This window comes from Spironucleus salmonicida, chromosome 3 (assembly GCF_000497125.1).
Source record: "Spironucleus salmonicida strain ATCC 50377 chromosome 3, whole genome shotgun sequence".
NCBI lineage: Eukaryota > Fornicata > Diplomonadida > Hexamitidae > Spironucleus > Spironucleus salmonicida.
Window position 1 is genome coordinate 989,791 of NC_090598.1, and position 18,758 is coordinate 1,008,548.

Consider the following 18,758-nt stretch of genomic DNA (forward strand, 5'->3'; position numbering starts at 1 on the left):
CAATCACAGGTCGAACTCGTCATTGACTTTTATCGCTTTCCGGGACTTGAACTGCACCCCTACTTTAAATTTCATAATATAATAAACAACTAAGGCAATAAAAGAAATCGCAATTACAATTCCTGTATACAATAACCTATTTTACAAAATTCCATAATTCTGGTTAAATGTGTTCAGAATTGTCACAGTTTACCCCCTGCCACCGGTAGAAAACGTAATGTGCATTTCAAGTTTTTACTTAAAAGCAGCATTTGCTTGCTGCTAGCAGGCGGATGCGCAGGGCACGCAAATCGACGAGACTGTCATCGAGTAGTTAAGCTTTTGCGAAATCACCATTCCCCCGTACTCAATTTTGAAGACAGTTGGTTACGCCGTCAGGTACGGGCACTGCGTTGAGAAGGTATTCTGCGTGAGATTTACGCAGATTGCGTCTGCGCGCAGCGCACTCGACACCTCTGCCCAGCACGTGTTCTCGACCCGTGAAATCAACTGCGATGAGTAGAGATAAATGGTATTGCTATCGTCGTAAAAATAGTAGTGGACCAGAATGTCGACTTCGGCCAAGTTGAGTCTCTGCAGCATACGTAACAGCGCCGTGCAGGAGCCATTATCGCTGTCGTCGTCGCAGACGATTCCACGGTTTATTTCGCTGAAGTTGAAAGAGTTGCCTTCGAAAAAGAGGTTGCTGATCGTTTCCTGTGTAATTTGGCTGAAAATCTGATACCTGAGTTAAATTCGCTTCATCTGCGGTATGTAGAGTGTGTTCAGCTCCTCTGAGTTCTCGAGTCCGTCGGCCGTTATGATGAAGCGATCTGACCAGACCGTAAAAATCGCGTTCTGGTACATTGCCTGGAGTTAGTGGCTTTGGATTAGCGAGATACTGGCCTGTTTGGCCACTGTAATTTCGTTAAATGCGACGTAGAAGTAAATTATTAGGGTATTGAAGCTGCTGTATACATATTCTGAGAAATCCTGCTTGATAACTTGCGTGAAGTAGCCAGTGAAGCTTTCTTCAACGTAAATGTCGTTTCCATCTTCGTCTTTTGCGTTAAAGCTCATCTCTTGAACGTTGTTGTTGGTGTCATAGAACTTAATTTAAAATTTTATTGTCGGGTTAGAATCATAAGGGCATTATCCAGAAGAAAAGATAACAAATTTGGCTTCAGTTGCTGATAAAAATACTTATGAGCGACCGCTGTCATAACAGTTAGAATATGTTGGATGTGTTATCATTATTTTACCAACTGGTAGTTTAGTTTTACGAATAAGCGATCTTATCGTAATAGATGCTACTTCAGTGTTTTAAATAAATTTGCAGCTAGTATCGGCTCCTATAACTGGGCAGCTATAGCAGATTTATTTATCATTCTTGTAATCAAACACTTCAATCTGCCCTCTTATAACATTGTCAGGATAGTCGGAAACTTGTATTTCTAGATAAATCCCTTTCGGTATTTGATCGCATAAAGGGTTATGCTACATGTCAAAGATAACGCACATTTAACTAGTGTCAATATTTACCTAAAGCATGTTATTTCTACCATAGCAGTTATCTAACTCCACCTATTTATAGTATTTATCTTCTTCCTACTAGATGTCTGCTTAAAGGATAAACTGGGTAGCAATATTTCCCAATATAATCAGCATTTTTAATAAGTTAAAATTATTTAATAATGTAGAGTTTATTATGACTTTTAGGTTTTACGAGAAAAAATTAATTAATAATTTATTATTTATTTATTATTATCAAAAATTCAATTTCTAGAGAAAAATGAATTTTGTTTTTACTATACTATAAATATACCGAAGGTTAATACTAATTCTCAAACTTACAGAAAAATCAGTAATACTTAGTTTAGTATGAATACTGTATTCTTAATAAACTATTATAAATAATATTCATTGTTTATAGTAATAATTATAAAACCGACATTACAAAAAAAATTAAAATTTACTTTTTTATTGGGATAAAATAAGCTGAGACATTTATAAACAAAACTTTACTGTAATCTTTATACCAAAATAATATGGGCTTTGTAAACTCCATGTTATCATTTTCTTATCTTGAAAATTTTAAAACGATGAGACAATACGCCAATTATTTAATAACGATACTCATTTGTATATATTCTCAGTATTCAATAGAAATTCATAATTATAGGAAAATTTATAAGTAATGTGAAAATATTAATACAACATAGAGATAGCAATCCTAAATAAATTTAGTAATGACAATTATAATAAATATAATAGAAATTAGTATGAGAAGTAAAGATTACGAGCCAAAAGATGAATGTACCATTTTCTTAACCTTAATATTGTACATATATAATTGCACATGGCTTTCAGTATGTAACATTAAATTATTTAAAACTAAAACTGCGATCTCGTACGTATTTAATCTTATTTTTTTGATTTACAAACTTTGTTTTCTCTTGACGATACTGTTTTAATTTACTAATAACTCATAAAAACACCTTACGTTTGGTAAATGACTATATTATTCGATGATAATAATTGTAAAGATAAATTAAATCTGTACTCATCAGCAACTTTATATTTTAAAATGTTACCTAAATTTAACTAATGCTATTATATTCCATCCCACCATCTTATTTAAACTTTTCAGTAAACATGACTCGTTTGCTCTGAATAATCCAATTTATCTTTGAACAACCCAAATAATACTTATAGAAAATGAACTAGCCCTACTGAATACCCACTCATTTACCCCGATTCTATAAGTCAGCTATTCTGCACAGGATCATTCATCAAAACCCAAATTTCCAGTTTTTATAATTTTATATAATATTAAAATATAATATTGATATTTACCATTTAAACTAATTCCATAAAACTATATTATAATTATTATACAATTATCATTATAAACCAATCACGCCCATTTGTAAATGCCGATGCCAAACGCCAAAATGATTATAGCAATCCCCACACCCATATAGATCGCGCAGGCGACCTGACCCCTAAGACTACCCTCTTTGCGGTATACCTTGCCCGCGAACAGCGCCGGGAAGATGAACCCCAGGCTCCCACCAGCGACGGTGCTCGTGAAATCCAAAACGGTGTCAACGGAGTGCACGAAGAGGCCAATAGCGAGCGAAACACCCACAATGCTACAGCTGATGATAACGCTCTTCCAGTACGCCACTTCTTTGACGTTCCAAATTAGACTTTCCATTCCTTTTCGCATCGCGTAGACGGGGAGCGGAAAATGGCATATCATGAAGAAGAGGAGGCTCGAATTTGCAATTTCTGCGAGGATCGTGTGCGGCAGGTTCGAGAGGATGTCGGGCTGCGTGAGTTTCTCGAACGCGAAATACCCGAAAAAGCCCACCAGGAGGTACGTGCAGACGACCAAAAGCGACGTCGAGAATAGCACCTTGCACGCGTTTTTCTCGCGGTTTTAGAGTTCGCAGTACAGGTTCACGAAGTTGTACTGCGCCGAGTAGGCGTGGATCGAGAGCGAGAGCGCGAACAGCGACTTCAGATTCACCTGGAAGGCCTGAACGTTGAGCGGCTGAATTTTGAGTTTTCTGAACAGAATAATCGCTAGAACGAGAGTTATGTAAAAGAACACAACAAGAATGGCGTAGGACACGAATTTGAGCATTTTAAGCTGTTTCAGGAAGCATAGCGGCAGGATCAGGAGCAGGGTTGCTCCTGTGGTAGCCAGGTTTCTGTAGAGTTCTTGGTCTTGACCAAAAAACCACATATTGTCTTTAATTACTACGACATAGCTGATTAGCGCTCCTTATATGAAAATAAGCTGCATAAGAACTGATATAATGCCTAAAATCTTGTTGTTGAAAAGTGCAAATGTTAGTTGGTTGAATTGGAATTTTTAGGTTGCATCGCATGCCTTTTTGAGCATAAAAAATGAAATTAGCGCTAAAACAGCAAAGGAAATAGAGATTAGTGGCCCCATAATATAACCGGCTACTGAAAAAATATACGGAATCGTAAGGACGCCGGATCCAAGCGTCGAGTTAATAAAGTTGAAGATGCAGGCTGTGGGGGATTGTGATTTTGAGGGTTCTTGCATTTTTTCTAACTCTTTAGTTAGTTCGTCGATTTGCTCCATTTCAAGCGAATTTGATAGCATTGACTAGGCCGTTAGAATGGACCAGACACGTGAGCGCTATTCTGGCATTTCTAGATTCGGTGAGAGAGTTTGGAATGTAAAAATATATATTATCGTATATTATTAAATAATTAATAGAAACTGAAACAGTAAAATCACTAAAAGTATCAAATATATATATAATTATTATTATATAGAAGGAAAGAAATGAATTGTTGATTTAACGAATTGTTAAAATAGAATATTAACTGCTTTATTAAATTATACGTTATAAACAAAAAATAATTATTGAAATAATATTAAAATAGGTTATCAAAGAATTAAAAATAACCTCTGGTAAAACTTATAGGTTTATTATTATATAATCATTATACTATTCTAAAAATGGCTTCAAAATAAAATACTATGAATTTTGCATTCAACCTTGATACTAAATTTTCAAAGGTTGGATACTAGTTAACATAGTCTACTGATGATCAATATTTATCACAATATCCCATTCTTATCACAACAAAACAGCAGTTAAACAAAATTAAAAGTGATGAGTTATAAAAATAATAATAGAGAAAGTAATCCTAGAAAGATTTAGAAGAGAGAAATAAAACTCAAACCTTTCACTACTCTGAAATAAATGATAAAGAGCTTTAAGAAATGGAGGTAACAATTTAAAACTTGAAATGCAAAGTTATTAAAACAAAAATGCGTAAATTACCACAAGCAAGTACTATAATATTAAAAGGTGTGAAATAAACGAGAACGGTGAGCTTGGCTTGTTTAACAAAATTTAACCTAGAATGAAAGAAAGCTATTAGCCAATATGAATATGTAGACCATAAAGGATTCATATTAAGTATTAAATATTGAATTATAATTAATTTATATCCTAGTTAAAATAGTGGATATGCTTATTTAATTATTAACGTTTAATATGAAAAGAGTTAAAATGTAATTTTTAATGGATGACTATATTTTTTAATAATACATGATGATTATTGTAGATTAATATTTAGATTTACATAATTATTTTTGCTAGAGATTGATGGTAATTTCTCATATTTTTCGTAATGTTAGTATACGTATTTTCATTTTTACAATGATAAAAAATTTAAGAGTAACTAGTCATATTATTATTTTATTTAGTATACATCCGTTAAATAAGTATTATGCAAATATATTAGCATTCTATAATAGCTTAATCTAGTATCTATGATTTGAAAAGAGAATTAAGCTTAGTCGAAAGACTTGTAGTATATTTATTAAAACTTATTGCTAATTATCATTATAGTAATAACTATTTAAATATTAACTTTACCTATTTCAAGTATTTAGTTACATTGTAATTCATAGGCACTTGATACTACAGAAAATTATTTAGAACATCAAATCAAATTCTCATTCTCATCTTCTACAACAACTCTAACCATACTTGGTTTGTACCCAATTTTATATTTTTCAGTCTCTGAGGCTCCAATCTTCAGCCATGCTAATAACCCATTAATAATCGATAATGGAACAAAAAATAGGAAACATATTAGATATCCAAATTATTCAGCACTTTTACCTGTATAATACTTTGCAGTTAGTTATTAGATCATACTAAACATGTTCAAGGAAAGAGAATGTCCTATTGTTCTGCAAACAGTTGGCACTGCACTAAGATTAGAGTAGTGTTTAAAAGGAATAGAGAGTAATAGTAATGGATAAACGACAGTATAAATAATTTAACAAAATACTTAAATACAACAATACAAGATATAAAATGTATTTTTATCATACTGAGTAAAAAATATACCAATTGATAATAAAACTATTGAAATAGTTGAGGCTAAAATTATATGATAATTTAATACCTTAGTTTATATAATTGGGATGATTATTGAAATTATGAGACTAAAAGATGCAATTAGTGTAAAAATAAATGAAGACATAGTAGTTGGTTCGTGAATAAGTGCTGAATATTACGGTAGAATATAATTTAGAGCTGATAAAATAATATTATTGTTAAAATCAACTATTATAATTTATAACAAAGGTTATACCGATATAGCACTAGGAATAAGTGGGTTTTATACTTTTTTTTCTGTAAAGATCAAAAGTAATGAGAATACTACAAATAGAACGAAAATAGTTACTGCTATATAATAATACCCAATGGATATGAATGTGAAGGCTAAACATAATGCTCCAATACTTAGGATTATACAAAATGACCCTAGAATATCTTACTGAATTTTTATTGGCGATGAATTATTTTAAAAAAAAAGTAGGCAAAAAAATCCGATAAGAGATAAACAAGCCATAACCAAATAAGAATATTTGTAATATAAATATTAAATTATAGCTCCAGATATTATTGGAGTTATTAACGAAATTACTTGAGTGATAACAACAGATATCTAAATATAAGATTTTTAATTTGTTTCCATAGGAAGGACTTTATACATCACATACCTACTCGCTGATATACCTGCAAAACCTACTCCTAATATCAGGCGTATTGATAACATTAACCAAAAAATTGATTTAGTCATAAAAAAAGTAATTTGTAATAGAAATATCAACATAGTAGAAATTTTAAATACCAATACATACCCTAATCTTTAGCAAATTCTAGAAATTGGAATTACTGTAGCAGCAGTTAATAAAGTTGTAATTGATCCTAACCACTACACCGTTGATCTCGAAAGGTCTAATTCGTGCTAAATTCTAGGCAATGCAATATCTAATGTTTAAGAGTCTAAAAACGAGATACAAAATGTGATAGCAATTATTGGAAATGAGGTTTATATCTTACCCTATCCAGGTCTGAGTGATGCTGGGTATTTCATTTATTATACGTAAACTTTATATAGTAAATCAGTATATTATAGTAGTGTTATTATACTTTTTTGTGTATCAATAATCTTTACCCATATTTATTTCATATAAAACAAACCTATATTTACTAACAGAGCGCAATAACCCATCTATAAGTAAATTAAAAAACTTGTTAATCACCCCTTTAGCAAGCTCACAGCTTTTTCTCACCGCACTCCATGCAGAATTTTGCTGTCTATCCAGCGTAAGGTGTACCACATTCATGGCAAAACTTGGCCCCAGATGGGCTCATAACTGAATTTTGCGGAGGTCTCGCGGCCGAATTCGACCCCAAAACTCCTCTTGGTGCTATTCCGCCTGCAACAGGTGCTTTTGGAGCAGCGGCTCCTCTAGATTGAGGTACCGCCGGTACCCTCTACTAGCTAGCTGTATTCGCAGCTAAACTCACCCTAGGCTACTTGGTTGCCTACCCCATTCCGACCTTAGCCCTATCAGTGCTGCCACCAACGGGAGCATATTAAACGAAGTTTTCCAATCCTTTGCAGATAGTTTCGTGCTTTTCGATTCTGTCTTTTGCGAAACCTCTTCCACACCGCTTGCATGCAATTCTGCCGTCTGTCATTGCCTGGGCAGCGAACGGATCAACCGGCCGTTTTGGAGCAGTTTGTGGTTTCTTCACTGCGCCTTTAGCTCCGGAAAATTTGCTAGGGGCGGCGCCCATAGTGTCGTAACGGGCAGGATCGAATCCCGTGCGAGCCCATTCTGCATCAGTTTTATCCTTTTTATGGAATTCATCAGGGCCTGGTGGAGGACCATGTCTGAGCTTATTGCAGATTTTCTCATGAGCAGCAATTCGATTCATTGCAAACTTCCTACCACAGCGGGAGCATCCCATTCGGTCGTCGTTGGAAGTGTCCTGTTGAGCATATTCTTCAACTTGTTGGCTAGCGCCTCTTTGTCCACCAATTGTACCAGAGTTAGTTTCAGGACGCCTTAAAGGGAGATCCTATGGGGCGTCGAGAGGACTTCCAATGCCTTTTTAGGTATCCATCATTGTACCAGCTTTTGCGACCATTTGACCAGGTTTAATTGTTCCACGTAGTTCCGCTTTCTTTATTGGCGCGTTAGCTTTTCGGATTGGGCCTTCCCCGTCACATTCATTGATGTGGTCTGCAAGAGCTATCGGAGGATAGGCCCGTGTGCACTTAGGGCAAGGCTACCAGGTGGCCTAGAAGTGCTTTGACGCATGGTTATTGTAATTGATTAGCGATATTTTAGGGGGGACGGGCCATTCTTCAATTTCAGGTGGATAGAGGAGCTGGATTCTGTAACTTTAGTAAAGTACGTCGACCATTTTAACAATTTTAAGTCTGCAGTTTTTTTCATGAGGAACTATGTCATGTTTGAACCATTTTTTGCCACAAAATCTGCAGACTAGACCGTTCTATACGTTCATAAGATGAAGTGGAGTGATAAAAATTTATAAAATATTATATATAATAGTTATAAATGTTTTGCAAAAAAACTGTTTTTAAAATATATAATATAAATATCTATATATAAAAGCAAATGTAAGAAAAGTTAATCAATAAGATTTGTTAATGAATAATTGCCTAAATAGACCTTTAATACTTTTGGCTATTAAAATTTGAGTTTTAAATGTCCTAAATGAATCTTGAAAGTATTATTAGGTTCAAAATATATTAAAGGTTACATCATAGTTATTAAATATCACTAATAACTACATATTTAGTAAAATTAAAAATAAATCTTTCAAATAGAAAAAATTGTTTAAATTTTTATAATTATATATAAAAATAATATTTAAGCATAGATTATAAAAATAAGCGTTAGAACAAATAACAAGAATATTTACCATCTATAATCATCTAGTATTATAAATAGTTTTATTAATATTAATATTGTTATACAACTATCTTCCTGCCTAAAAATGTCTTTTATTTATATTTAAAATTGTATAGTAATTTTAGAATAATGCATACTTAAATTAGCATATTTTCTAGTTGAAATATAATTAATAATAATTGTATAGTAACCTACTCAATCGTATATGATTTGCGATCATAGAATAGTAAGTGGCTGAGAATATGATATATTAAACAAATTATTTTGGTTTTATATGTAATATCAAGATATAAATAGAATTCTTTCTACCAACAGTATAATAAAGTTAAAGTATATATATTTATATAGGTTATAAATAACAGGATGTTATACTATCTGGTTAATTTATGTCTACTGTAGTATATTCATTTTTAGTTTCGTAAATAAACATACCAAAAAATATTAATATTTTAATTAATTAAGTAAAATGAATAGTAACATTTTAGCAGCTGACTTTGTTAGTAAATAAACATTATGGAGAAGTTTAGATTTAATTTATTTACACTAGTTATTAATATATATGTAAATAACTAACTAAAGAAAACAGACAATTATGTTTTTTAAAAGAATATTATTCTACCATAAACTTATTTTATCCATTTAAAAGTATACAAGATTTAGATTAAATATAGTTGAATTTTACGGAAGATGATACAAGTGTTGATCTTCAGTAAGAATAGTTGATCAATAAATAGGAAATTTGTTAGACTTCAAAGGCTAAAAAAGATATAAGATACTTGAAAAATGGACAAATTTTTTAAGTATTAATTTACTAATCATTTAATAACTTAATTGGGTTCATGATTACGACACTATATCTATTTGTAAACACTATATTTGTTGGATAATATCTTGGGGAGCCAGGGCTTGCATCTGCATCAGTTGGAAACCCATTTGAACTATTAATTTGTAATATAATAATCTAGTCCTTATCAGTTGGTGTTATATCATTAGTAGGTCCTGCATTAGGACAAAATAAATATAACGAAGCTAGAAATTATGCAACTTAATTCTTTATGTTAGTTGTTATTTATAATATTATAGCACCAATTATTATTCTCCCATTAAAAGATTATATTACAGAGGACTTGGAGCGACTACAGAACCAGTATTTACATATTTCTCTAATTATATGTGGATTATGTACTAAATTGGTATTCTGTCTTATAGCATTAATGTAGCTTTACTTCCGTTGTTTCGATAAGAGAATAAGGTGAAAGAGGCAATGGTATGTTTAATTATTAGCTCTCTTCTTAATATCACTCTAGACGCATTATTTTTTAATATCCTCATAGATAAACTTAAAATGTAGTGTGCAGCTATTTCAGTTGTTATATCCTAATTAGTAATAGATGTTTGGATTATATTTAATTTCTTTGGTGGGGTAAAATCTACTATCATTAAATTCGATAAGAAATATATAAAATTTAATAAATTCTTCCTAAAAACAACATTTAAATAGGCAGTGCCGGCAGCTTTCACTACTATTCCAGTGATAATAGAGTAGACATTAACTAGTTACTAAATAGTAAGATATTCTGAAGATAAAACTACATAGAATCAGGCAATTTGGAGTATATTTTTGAGGCTTGTTTAACTAATGGTATAGCCAAGATTCGCTATATATTTTGGATTTTTAGCTATTTTATCATATAATTTATGATAGAGTTAGTTTAGGCGAGTTTAGAAATTGATCTAGTATGCTGATTGGATAACACTGGCATTTTTGTTTATTCTTTAGATAATAATTATTGGGTTGATGCCATATATAATAAAATTATTTGATTCTGATTAAGAGTTCATTAATGAGGCTACTCCTACGCTTTGTATATGTTTCAGTGGTATGTTCCTATAAGGTTCGATATAATTTGTCTCAGGAGTTCTATAAATGTAAAGAAAAGTATTTATGGCAACAGTTTTACAATTATTTAAACTAGCTATAGATCTAGTGGCTATATTTATAATACTAATTTACTTTGATATTAAGTGGATTTTTATAGCACCAAGTATAACAGAAATTGCTGGATTTTTGGTATCATAGATATTTACTTGGAAATAAACATTATACTTCAAATAATAAGCAGATATTTTAGAATATGATACTTTAAAAACAACAAATGTTTCAACATTTGCATTATAAATGGACCAATAAGGAAAGTCAACGCTAAAACCTTCTCCTCTTATTAAAGAATGAATATTTTTATATATGATATAATATTAAGGATTATAAATTTGTTTAGATGGTGATCACCTAGTGCATTTGAAATTCATATTACACAGAAAAAAATTATAACATATCTATACTATTCAATTCATCTCTGAATTAAAAATTTCGTAAATAAATCCAGAACCAATACTAATATAAATCAATTAGACTATCTCCAAACCAATAATTCTCCCTAACATCTATACTAGGGATATAAGTTAAATCTACTTCATCACTAATACTATTTGGTAGATATACGTAGGCCATCCAATCGACTTTAGGAGCGTATCTAACGGAAGTCCTAAAGCGGTGAAAATGGTCGCATTCCATTTTGACTTTGAGGCGTTCCTGGATAGTTTCGCCTATTTCTTGCATGCAAATGCAGTTATCTGTGTCTGGAAACCAACCCATCTAGTGCATCTTCGATATCCAGGACGTCAAAACTAGGCTTGAATGCAGCTATTTTAACCTTATGTGAAACGTTCATAATGCTGCTATGCTTAGAGTTTATCATAGATTTTGTCGGGTTGGATTCAATAAAATTTTATCCAAAATGGTCTTAGTAGCATAGTTTCGGGTATGAAGAGAGGTCATCAGGCTTCTTATTAAGGCGCTTCCCACATCCATACTAAATAAATTTTCTGTCCTAGTTGAATGCTGACTAAAGAATATCCTTTGTCTACGGTATTTGCTTGTATGTGGCCAGAAGAGCTGGTGTTGGCAGAATATGATCTGTTTTTCTCTACATTTTAATCATATTATATATTACAATATAATAATGGCAAACTCAAAAAAGGAGTGGTAAAATTAATTTATATGAATTTGATATCGTAATATATCGAAATTTTGTTTTCTCCCCAGTGTCAATATTAAATATAGCACGACCGAAAATAATTTGAGAAAATACAAAATAGCCGAAGCCCAGCACCCCTAACAATATCAACAAGAGCCCTGCAATAAGTTTTAGACAAGTCAAAAACCCAACATCAATTCCAATATCAATTTTACTTCCAAATCCATCCCAAAAAAAGATCTAAAGGCCGCCTTCAATTATACTAAAAATAAAAAATTTTGCAAAAAAAATAAAATTCTCTGCTCCAATGCAAACACCAAGGATGCTGCAGTGATGATCGAAACCTGAAATACATGTTTTACAGCGGCGGCAGTGATGTGTGAAAGGGTGGGCTTTGGAGCGCTCGCAGAATTTGCAGGTTAAAATTCTATTTTTCTAGGGATAGTTTTTCGGAGCAGATATAAAAATTGCTAAAAATGCCGTTAGAAGGTTTAAAAATATGAAAATATGAAGGAGTTAAACTGTTGTAGGGGCAAAAAACGGAGTTAGAATAATAAAAAATAAGCCGTACATTAAGAGACTAATTAGTATCAATATATAATAATATGCCTATATTGTAAATATAAGTTAAAATAGAAATGAGAAATATAAGACTCTCTATATAATAATAAATGAAATTAAAATAAGCCTTAAAAATATATACAATATAAACTTCATATTATATTATTAAGAATAATAGTATAATATTTATATAATAATACGGTTCCTCATTGTTTTCTTTTCCAGTTTAAATGGGAAGGTCGCATCATAGAGATACAAAAATCAAGAAAAGTTCAGTATTTAAGAAAAATGGTGTTGATAATAACACTGATAAATCGAGGAAAAAGCAAAAGCGAATTTAGGATCCTGAAAAATTCAGAACCGTAGATCAGCTGACAAAGAAATTTGATGCTTAAATTCAGGCCTTAGAGGTCGTCATGGAGGCCGAAAAGGCCATCAAAAATTCAAAAAAGTTGAAACTGGTAATATAATAAATTCAATAACTCGAATTAGTAAAATCGCAAAAGTTAAGATTAGCACGTGATAAGGAATGGTAGAAGACGTAGCAAATACAGAAGTGAGATTTGTAAATTAATCAGATCAAACATAGATGATGTCAACGCAACGCTTGGTAACCTTACGGATTATCTGTTCACAAACATTGGCACGCATGGTGAAAAGTTCCTTCTTGTCTTGAGCAATAACGAGCTTCTGGCTCTGCTTACCGGCGTGGAAAAGAGTACGACGGCCCTGGATGATAGTAGGGTAGCAAAGATCGTCTTCCATACATTCGTTAACATACTTGATAGATTTGTGGAAATCCTTGTTACCACGCTTACCGGCGGTAGCACGGGCGGCAACAATGTGCATCTAGCAGCCCTGGAATTGCTTCTCTAGAGCATTAATGAGTTCGGGATCAGCATGGAAAAGGGTGATTTCGTCAGCGGGAACAAAAACAACGGCGGCCTTCTTGGAGCCGGTGACCTCGATTTCTTCAGCACGAACGGTGTGGAGGGTGGAGAGGCTAACATTGATACTCTTGGTATCATTGATCTTCTTGAAAGCTGCGATGACAGACTTTTCAAAGGCGGTTTGCTTTTCGATAGGGGAGGAGTACTGCATGACAAAGGAGTGGTGCAAAGAAATTGATTTAACATTAAAATCAGGTTGTTGAATTTTGACCTCAAATTTGATTATATAACTAATTAATGTATAAATAGGTGGTAATTATAATAGATTCAATAAAAAGTTCGTTTTTATTAATATTTATTTTTAATTTACTTATATATTATATTAATATAAATATAAAAAATGGACTCACATGCACGGATAATATAAGATTTAATAACTGAACGTTTTGACTAATATTAGGAGATGATAGAGAATCGTCTCAAAACCCGTAAATTTTTCCTTATCAACGATCTCGATCTTCCGTGTAATCCTGAAACTGACCATTTAGAAGGAAAATCGGTGCTGCCGATATTTTAAAATTTTTTCGGATAAAAAATTCTTATATAAGACTAGATTCTTAAAATTTTATAAAGTTATTCAGATTAAACACATGCAAATTTGAAAGTTAACCTCTCAGACCACGTAAAAACAATAAATTTTTTAACTTCTAATTCTTTAAAATTAGAAGTAGAGAATCAGAAATTGACATAATAAAATTCTAGTCTCAATAAAAAGCTGAACCGGCTCAATACAGAATTTACGAAACTTAAATCATAGAAAATAGAATAACTAAAATAATATATGGCGGTTGGTTAAATGTATGTACCGGATGCTGAGAACAAAGAAGTAATGCAACCGTTCAAGCCTTCTACTTAACCAATCGGGAAGTCTGTTATTAAGTGGGATAAAGGTACTGAAATTGGAGAAAATGTACATAACGTTGGAATTGCAGGAATATCGCCTACATAGCCTAAAAACTTAAACTTTTAGCAACAAAAAGATATGTAAGGATTCGAAAAAGACCTGTAAACTGAAGATATAGTAATGGAAAACATAAAATTATAAGAAGGTACTCAAAATATTAATAATTAATCAATATTTTTACACTAATAATAACACATTAATTCTGACAATAAACCGAGTTCTGGGCTTATATTAGGTTAAACCTAAAATCAAACGCTAGATACCAATATGTTTACTTTAAAAAAGGCTTTAAAATTATTAGGAGTTGAAGGCATTTGTACAAATTTACAAGGATTTGTTGATTTAGTGTAAAGGCATATTAATAATTCGAAAACTAAATTAGAAAATGATGTAACTACCCTTAAAAATAAGCAACAGTAATAATTCGATCAGATAGAAAGCTTGAAGAAATAGTTAAATAAGCAATAATTACTAACAGAAAAAGCTAGCATTAACCTGAATTAGTTTGTTCGAGATTAAGCATTAGTAAATAATGAAGGGTCTTAGTCTCAATAGGTAGTAGATGAGTAGAATATGGAAAGCCTTAGATAATAATAAAATTAAAATTAATCTACTATTCTTTCGTCAGATTAATAGATGTAATAAGGGATGTAATTTAAATTTTCACCAAAAAATATCTCTAAATCTAAGGCTAGCAGCAATCAATCGAATAATTCGTTAATAACCTCTTAATAGGACCAAGATGACATGTTTATGAAAGTTACTGCAGGTAAATAACCAAGAGATGTGAACTCATTAAAAAAATTGCCAAAGCACCGCTCAATAGGCGAAATTGAAACCAACTTCCTAGTACAAAACAACAAAGATAATTCAGAACATCCAAATCTGAGTAGTGGAGGCAAAATCTCACTTTAGGAAGAAAACAGTAACTCAACTATTCAACATGAGAAAAATTATTCTGGTGTTGAACATACTATGAACTTTAATAATATTAATATAAACGCTAATTTCTAGCACTAAAACACTGAAAAGGACACGAAACCGCGAAAACAGCTTGACAAGAAGTTCTCGTTCGCTATCACTGAACAATCGAAGCTGGCATTCTAGTTCAACGAGTCCGGTGAGTAGCCGTTATAACTCACTAGCGATTTCGACTTCAAAAATGAGAAGAAATAGCTCTACAGAGACGTGAACGAGAATATTATGGAGCGTGATCTGGGAAATGGCCTGAAAACGCTCATTTTGAAGCATGGTGCTCAGAACCCTCAAAGTGGGCTCAGAAAGGAACCAACGGCGCTGAATTTACGATCCCCTGATAGGGAACGTCATGGAAGCAACCAGAGTATTCTAGGACAGCCACCACCTGGGCGATGTGACCATGGCGTGTAGTGTTACGGCGACCTGTCCAAGGACCTGGTCAACTCGTGCGATTGTGAGAGGGCTTATAAGCCGCGATTGCGTGTTGTGAAGTAGAAAAGCGGTTTGGATTTAAGTTGCGAGGACCTGCTGCAGGCTGTGCAGATCAAGTGCAACAACGAGGAGGAAATTGCTATTAAAATGGCACCCCAAATAGTCGCAGAGGCCGAACCTGAGCAGGAGTGCGCATAATCGTTCGAAATTGTGACAAAAAGCTTCGGCAAAAAGCAGGAACTTGGGGCTGCTCTGGGCACGGTGGCAGCATAGAAGCCAGCTATGAACACGATTTTGCCTTAGGAATTTTCGATTAATATTTAGGCGCAAAATGGTACAGATGACATGGGCGCTTAGCCAGTTTCGAAGCAGCTGAATGTTCGAATCCCAGCAAAAACGATTTAGAGATAAAAACCTCAGCCAGCGAAATCGAAGGCGTCGCCGCGGTAATCGTTATAGTCGGAAGCTGAAAATATAGAGATTAACGAGCTAGACGTCGTTAGGAATATTTTAAATTCGAACAATTTCCAGGCACTGCAAGTAGCGGAGCTCTCGCAATCGAAGATAAAACCACCCCCAAAGTCTAATTGCCTGCCAGTCCGGTCTCGCCCGATTCCGAAAATACCGTAAAAAATTGAATTTGACGATTGTTTATATCAAGATAAAGTATAAAAGATGAAGCTGGATATATAGCAAAAGTATGATACAACAGGCTATAACTACGATCGAAAGGACGGGGCAGATTTTATACATAGGTCAAAATACCAAAAAGGGAACGTAAAGTGAATATTTTTTGAATTTAATTGTATAATAATATTTTACTAATATAAAAATTTGGACATTGACGTAGTCATAAAAAATTAAAAAGTAATTTGCCGATAGAACTCTATAGGATGCATGACTATACGTAGTTCTAGCTAAATGCATGTTAAACAATGTGTAAAATACAAAATGACTCAATATGCATTAGCAAGTGCTAGGAGCAGCCCCTCGATCTGGAGGCCGGTGAACTCGGGGCGCTTGCCGGCCTGTCGCTTGATGTAGGTGCGCAGCTCCTGCTTGTGGAAGGCGTTGCCGTGGCGCTGCGCCATGCAGCCCATGACGCTCTCAACGGCGGTGGTGGTGCCCTCCTGGTGCAGGGCTTCCTGGAGCAGCTCGCGGATCTCGTTCTTGTACTGGTGCGGCCGCTTGAAGAACTGCTTGGACCAGGTGTTGTGGAAGTAGTCCGCGGTCATGCGCTGGCTGACGCCGATGCGCCGGGAGATCTGGGTCCAGATGCCGTACCGCTCGTCGTTGGGGAGGTTGGTGAGCGCGCTTAGCAGCTGGTGGTCGGGCACGTTCACCACCTGGCGTATCTCGCTCAGGAACTGTTCTTTTTGCTGGGCGTTCATTTATAAATTTTGTATACAAGATAATTCCAATATTCTCTTGCAGTATATCAATATAATCAGGACAATTAACTTTTGACAAATATAAATAATATATCAAATATAATATGTTGTATAGTTTGATTTCCCGTATTATAATACTATTTTAATTTAAAATAAATAATGATTGTACAGATTCTATTTTTTGAAAATTAAATATTCGATCAAATTAGATGAATTCGTTTTCTGCGGATAAAAAAAAGGAAATTGTGACAATGTCAAATTTTAAATTAAACCCTTTTAATAATATATACATTAAATATTTTTTAATTTTACAATTACGGAAATTAGACAAATAGAGCAAGTAGAGTAAATGATAAGTCAATCATAAATAAATTATTGATCAAAACAATATTAATTTCTTGCTAATTATAAAAAATTATTAGATAAATTCTAGTTTAATTGTAAATATTATAAATGTAATGCTAAATTAAATAAATTTTAGTTAAGGTTTAGATAATGGATTGTAGTTCTTATTAATAATTAATGGCTAGATGATTTAATGCAGAATACTGCATATTTCAGATTAATAATCATTATGCGCATGCTACATCTTAAAAATAGACATTATCATAAATTAATATTTAATGTTAAGAACTAGACATAACATCGTGAAGAATTATTATTTGCTTATGCTCATATTATAATTAATGCGTTAAAAGGACGACACTATTACAAAATCATGAGTTTTTAGCCTTTTTCAGACCAAATTAATACAAACTTGCACTATACCAGATTCCTACTATCCTATGCTCACAACGTGCATCGTCACGCACAATACGCCTTACGAAATCATCCACCAAGAGAATCTAAAATCTAACGCCTCTAGCCTTCTTTGTTAGCTAATCACCTTCTAAATCTGAATTCTACTCAATGATCTTACAATACCTATCTTTTATCCGCCAATGTAAACAAGCTACCCTTGAAGTTCCATATCACCCGCTCCGATCTCGCGATCTCGCACCATATTCCCTGAATTACATCACCCCACACCAAATTACACTTCATTCCACCCCATTTCTACTCTATATCACCTCTCAAAGACAAACAAAACCGAATCCAGCCCAAACAAATCACTCTCAGATGGCATTAATCCTATCCATCAAATCGTTCATGCTGTCAGCCCCCGCATCCTCAACGATTCGGGGCTTCGTAGAGCTGAGGATGACATCGTTCCCGCTTTGCGCGACCATCTCGGCTTCTAGCTCCTGCATGACGTCGCCGTGTGTGATCTGAGCAGCGGGCTGCATCGCATCCTGCATGACCGCGAGGTTGACACCCAAGCCGTCCATGAGGTGCTGGAACTGGTCCATCGTCTTCTGTACTTCGACCGGGTTCGCGGTGTCTTTTCCCAGCGAGACGTTCAGGGAGCTGATTTCCTTCGTGAAGCTCTCGGCTGCCTGCTTCATTTTGAGCTGATTAGAGGCAGTTTCCAGCTGCACGGAGAGAAGCTTAAACTGGTACGCCTGTTGCTTCAGCGAGGATGACTGTGTGGCGTACATGGAGGCGCACTACTTGTCGTTCTTCTGTAGTTCGGCACGCGCCTTCTGCTTGTACTTTTCGGCCTCCTTGTCGAATTTAGCGGCCTGGCGCTGGAATTCCTTTGCCTTGAAGCGAGTGTTGAACATCAAATCTTCCATTTTATGTGGAGGGGAATTATTCGTATATTGTATATATATATAT

The 18,758-nt window shown here is 33.8% G+C and overlaps 13 protein-coding genes across 13 annotated transcripts; 3 read left to right on the plus strand and 10 right to left on the minus strand. All coding sequences in view use genetic code 6, as the record gives it.

Moving 5' to 3' along the window:
* Positions 1 to 3: 3 nt before the first annotated feature.
* SS50377_22915 (uncharacterized protein) lies at positions 4 to 1,647 on the minus strand (the record flags this gene model as incomplete). The annotated part of the gene is made up of 1 exon (XM_067906793.1): positions 4 to 1,647. The coding sequence occupies one exon, from the start codon at positions 1,645 to 1,647 to the stop codon at positions 4 to 6; it is 1,644 nt and encodes a 547-aa protein (XP_067766061.1).
* Positions 1,648 to 2,896: 1,249 nt separating this feature from the next.
* SS50377_22916 (putative Amino acid transporter) lies at positions 2,897 to 4,171 on the minus strand (the record flags this gene model as incomplete). Its single annotated transcript, XM_067906794.1, has 1 exon — positions 2,897 to 4,171. One exon carries the CDS (start codon positions 4,169 to 4,171, stop codon positions 2,897 to 2,899), a length of 1,275 nt encoding a protein of 424 aa, XP_067766062.1.
* Positions 4,172 to 4,486: 315 nt separating this feature from the next.
* On the plus strand, positions 4,487 to 4,900 carry SS50377_22917 (uncharacterized protein; the record flags this gene model as incomplete). Its single annotated transcript, XM_067906795.1, has 1 exon — positions 4,487 to 4,900. The coding sequence occupies one exon, from the start codon at positions 4,487 to 4,489 to the stop codon at positions 4,898 to 4,900; it is 414 nt and encodes a 137-aa protein (XP_067766063.1).
* Positions 4,901 to 5,481: 581 nt separating this feature from the next.
* Positions 5,482 to 6,930, minus strand: SS50377_22918 (Major facilitator superfamily protein; the record flags this gene model as incomplete). Its single annotated transcript, XM_067906796.1, has 1 exon — positions 5,482 to 6,930. One exon carries the CDS (start codon positions 6,928 to 6,930, stop codon positions 5,482 to 5,484), a length of 1,449 nt encoding a protein of 482 aa, XP_067766064.1.
* A 182-nt stretch (positions 6,931 to 7,112) lies between these two features.
* On the minus strand, positions 7,113 to 8,375 carry SS50377_22919 (C2HC-type zinc-finger domain-containing protein; the record flags this gene model as incomplete). The annotated part of the gene is made up of 1 exon (XM_067906797.1): positions 7,113 to 8,375. The coding sequence occupies one exon, from the start codon at positions 8,373 to 8,375 to the stop codon at positions 7,113 to 7,115; it is 1,263 nt and encodes a 420-aa protein (XP_067766065.1).
* A 2,887-nt stretch (positions 8,376 to 11,262) lies between these two features.
* SS50377_22920 (uncharacterized protein) lies at positions 11,263 to 11,778 on the minus strand (the record flags this gene model as incomplete). The annotated part of the gene is made up of 1 exon (XM_067906798.1): positions 11,263 to 11,778. One exon carries the CDS (start codon positions 11,776 to 11,778, stop codon positions 11,263 to 11,265), a length of 516 nt encoding a protein of 171 aa, XP_067766066.1.
* Positions 11,779 to 11,817: 39 nt separating this feature from the next.
* Positions 11,818 to 12,540, minus strand: SS50377_22921 (Palmitoyltransferase; the record flags this gene model as incomplete). Its single annotated transcript, XM_067906799.1, has 1 exon — positions 11,818 to 12,540. One exon carries the CDS (start codon positions 12,538 to 12,540, stop codon positions 11,818 to 11,820), a length of 723 nt encoding a protein of 240 aa, XP_067766067.1.
* Positions 12,541 to 12,614: 74 nt separating this feature from the next.
* On the plus strand, positions 12,615 to 12,944 carry SS50377_22922 (uncharacterized protein; the record flags this gene model as incomplete). The annotated part of the gene is made up of 1 exon (XM_067906800.1): positions 12,615 to 12,944. One exon carries the CDS (start codon positions 12,615 to 12,617, stop codon positions 12,942 to 12,944), a length of 330 nt encoding a protein of 109 aa, XP_067766068.1.
* Positions 12,945 to 12,963: 19 nt separating this feature from the next.
* On the minus strand, positions 12,964 to 13,485 carry SS50377_22923 (Ribosomal protein S7; the record flags this gene model as incomplete). Its single annotated transcript, XM_067906801.1, has 1 exon — positions 12,964 to 13,485. The coding sequence occupies one exon, from the start codon at positions 13,483 to 13,485 to the stop codon at positions 12,964 to 12,966; it is 522 nt and encodes a 173-aa protein (XP_067766069.1).
* A 189-nt stretch (positions 13,486 to 13,674) lies between these two features.
* Positions 13,675 to 16,434, plus strand: SS50377_22924 (uncharacterized protein; the record flags this gene model as incomplete). The annotated part of the gene is made up of 1 exon (XM_067906802.1): positions 13,675 to 16,434. The coding sequence occupies one exon, from the start codon at positions 13,675 to 13,677 to the stop codon at positions 16,432 to 16,434; it is 2,760 nt and encodes a 919-aa protein (XP_067766070.1).
* Positions 16,435 to 16,604: 170 nt separating this feature from the next.
* SS50377_22925 (uncharacterized protein) lies at positions 16,605 to 17,039 on the minus strand (the record flags this gene model as incomplete). Its single annotated transcript, XM_067906803.1, has 1 exon — positions 16,605 to 17,039. One exon carries the CDS (start codon positions 17,037 to 17,039, stop codon positions 16,605 to 16,607), a length of 435 nt encoding a protein of 144 aa, XP_067766071.1.
* A 736-nt stretch (positions 17,040 to 17,775) lies between these two features.
* Positions 17,776 to 18,042, minus strand: SS50377_22926 (uncharacterized protein; the record flags this gene model as incomplete). Its single annotated transcript, XM_067906804.1, has 1 exon — positions 17,776 to 18,042. The coding sequence occupies one exon, from the start codon at positions 18,040 to 18,042 to the stop codon at positions 17,776 to 17,778; it is 267 nt and encodes an 88-aa protein (XP_067766072.1).
* Positions 18,043 to 18,154: 112 nt separating this feature from the next.
* SS50377_22927 (SNF7 family protein) lies at positions 18,155 to 18,715 on the minus strand (the record flags this gene model as incomplete). Its single annotated transcript, XM_067906805.1, has 1 exon — positions 18,155 to 18,715. One exon carries the CDS (start codon positions 18,713 to 18,715, stop codon positions 18,155 to 18,157), a length of 561 nt encoding a protein of 186 aa, XP_067766073.1.
* Positions 18,716 to 18,758: the final 43 nt, after the last annotated feature.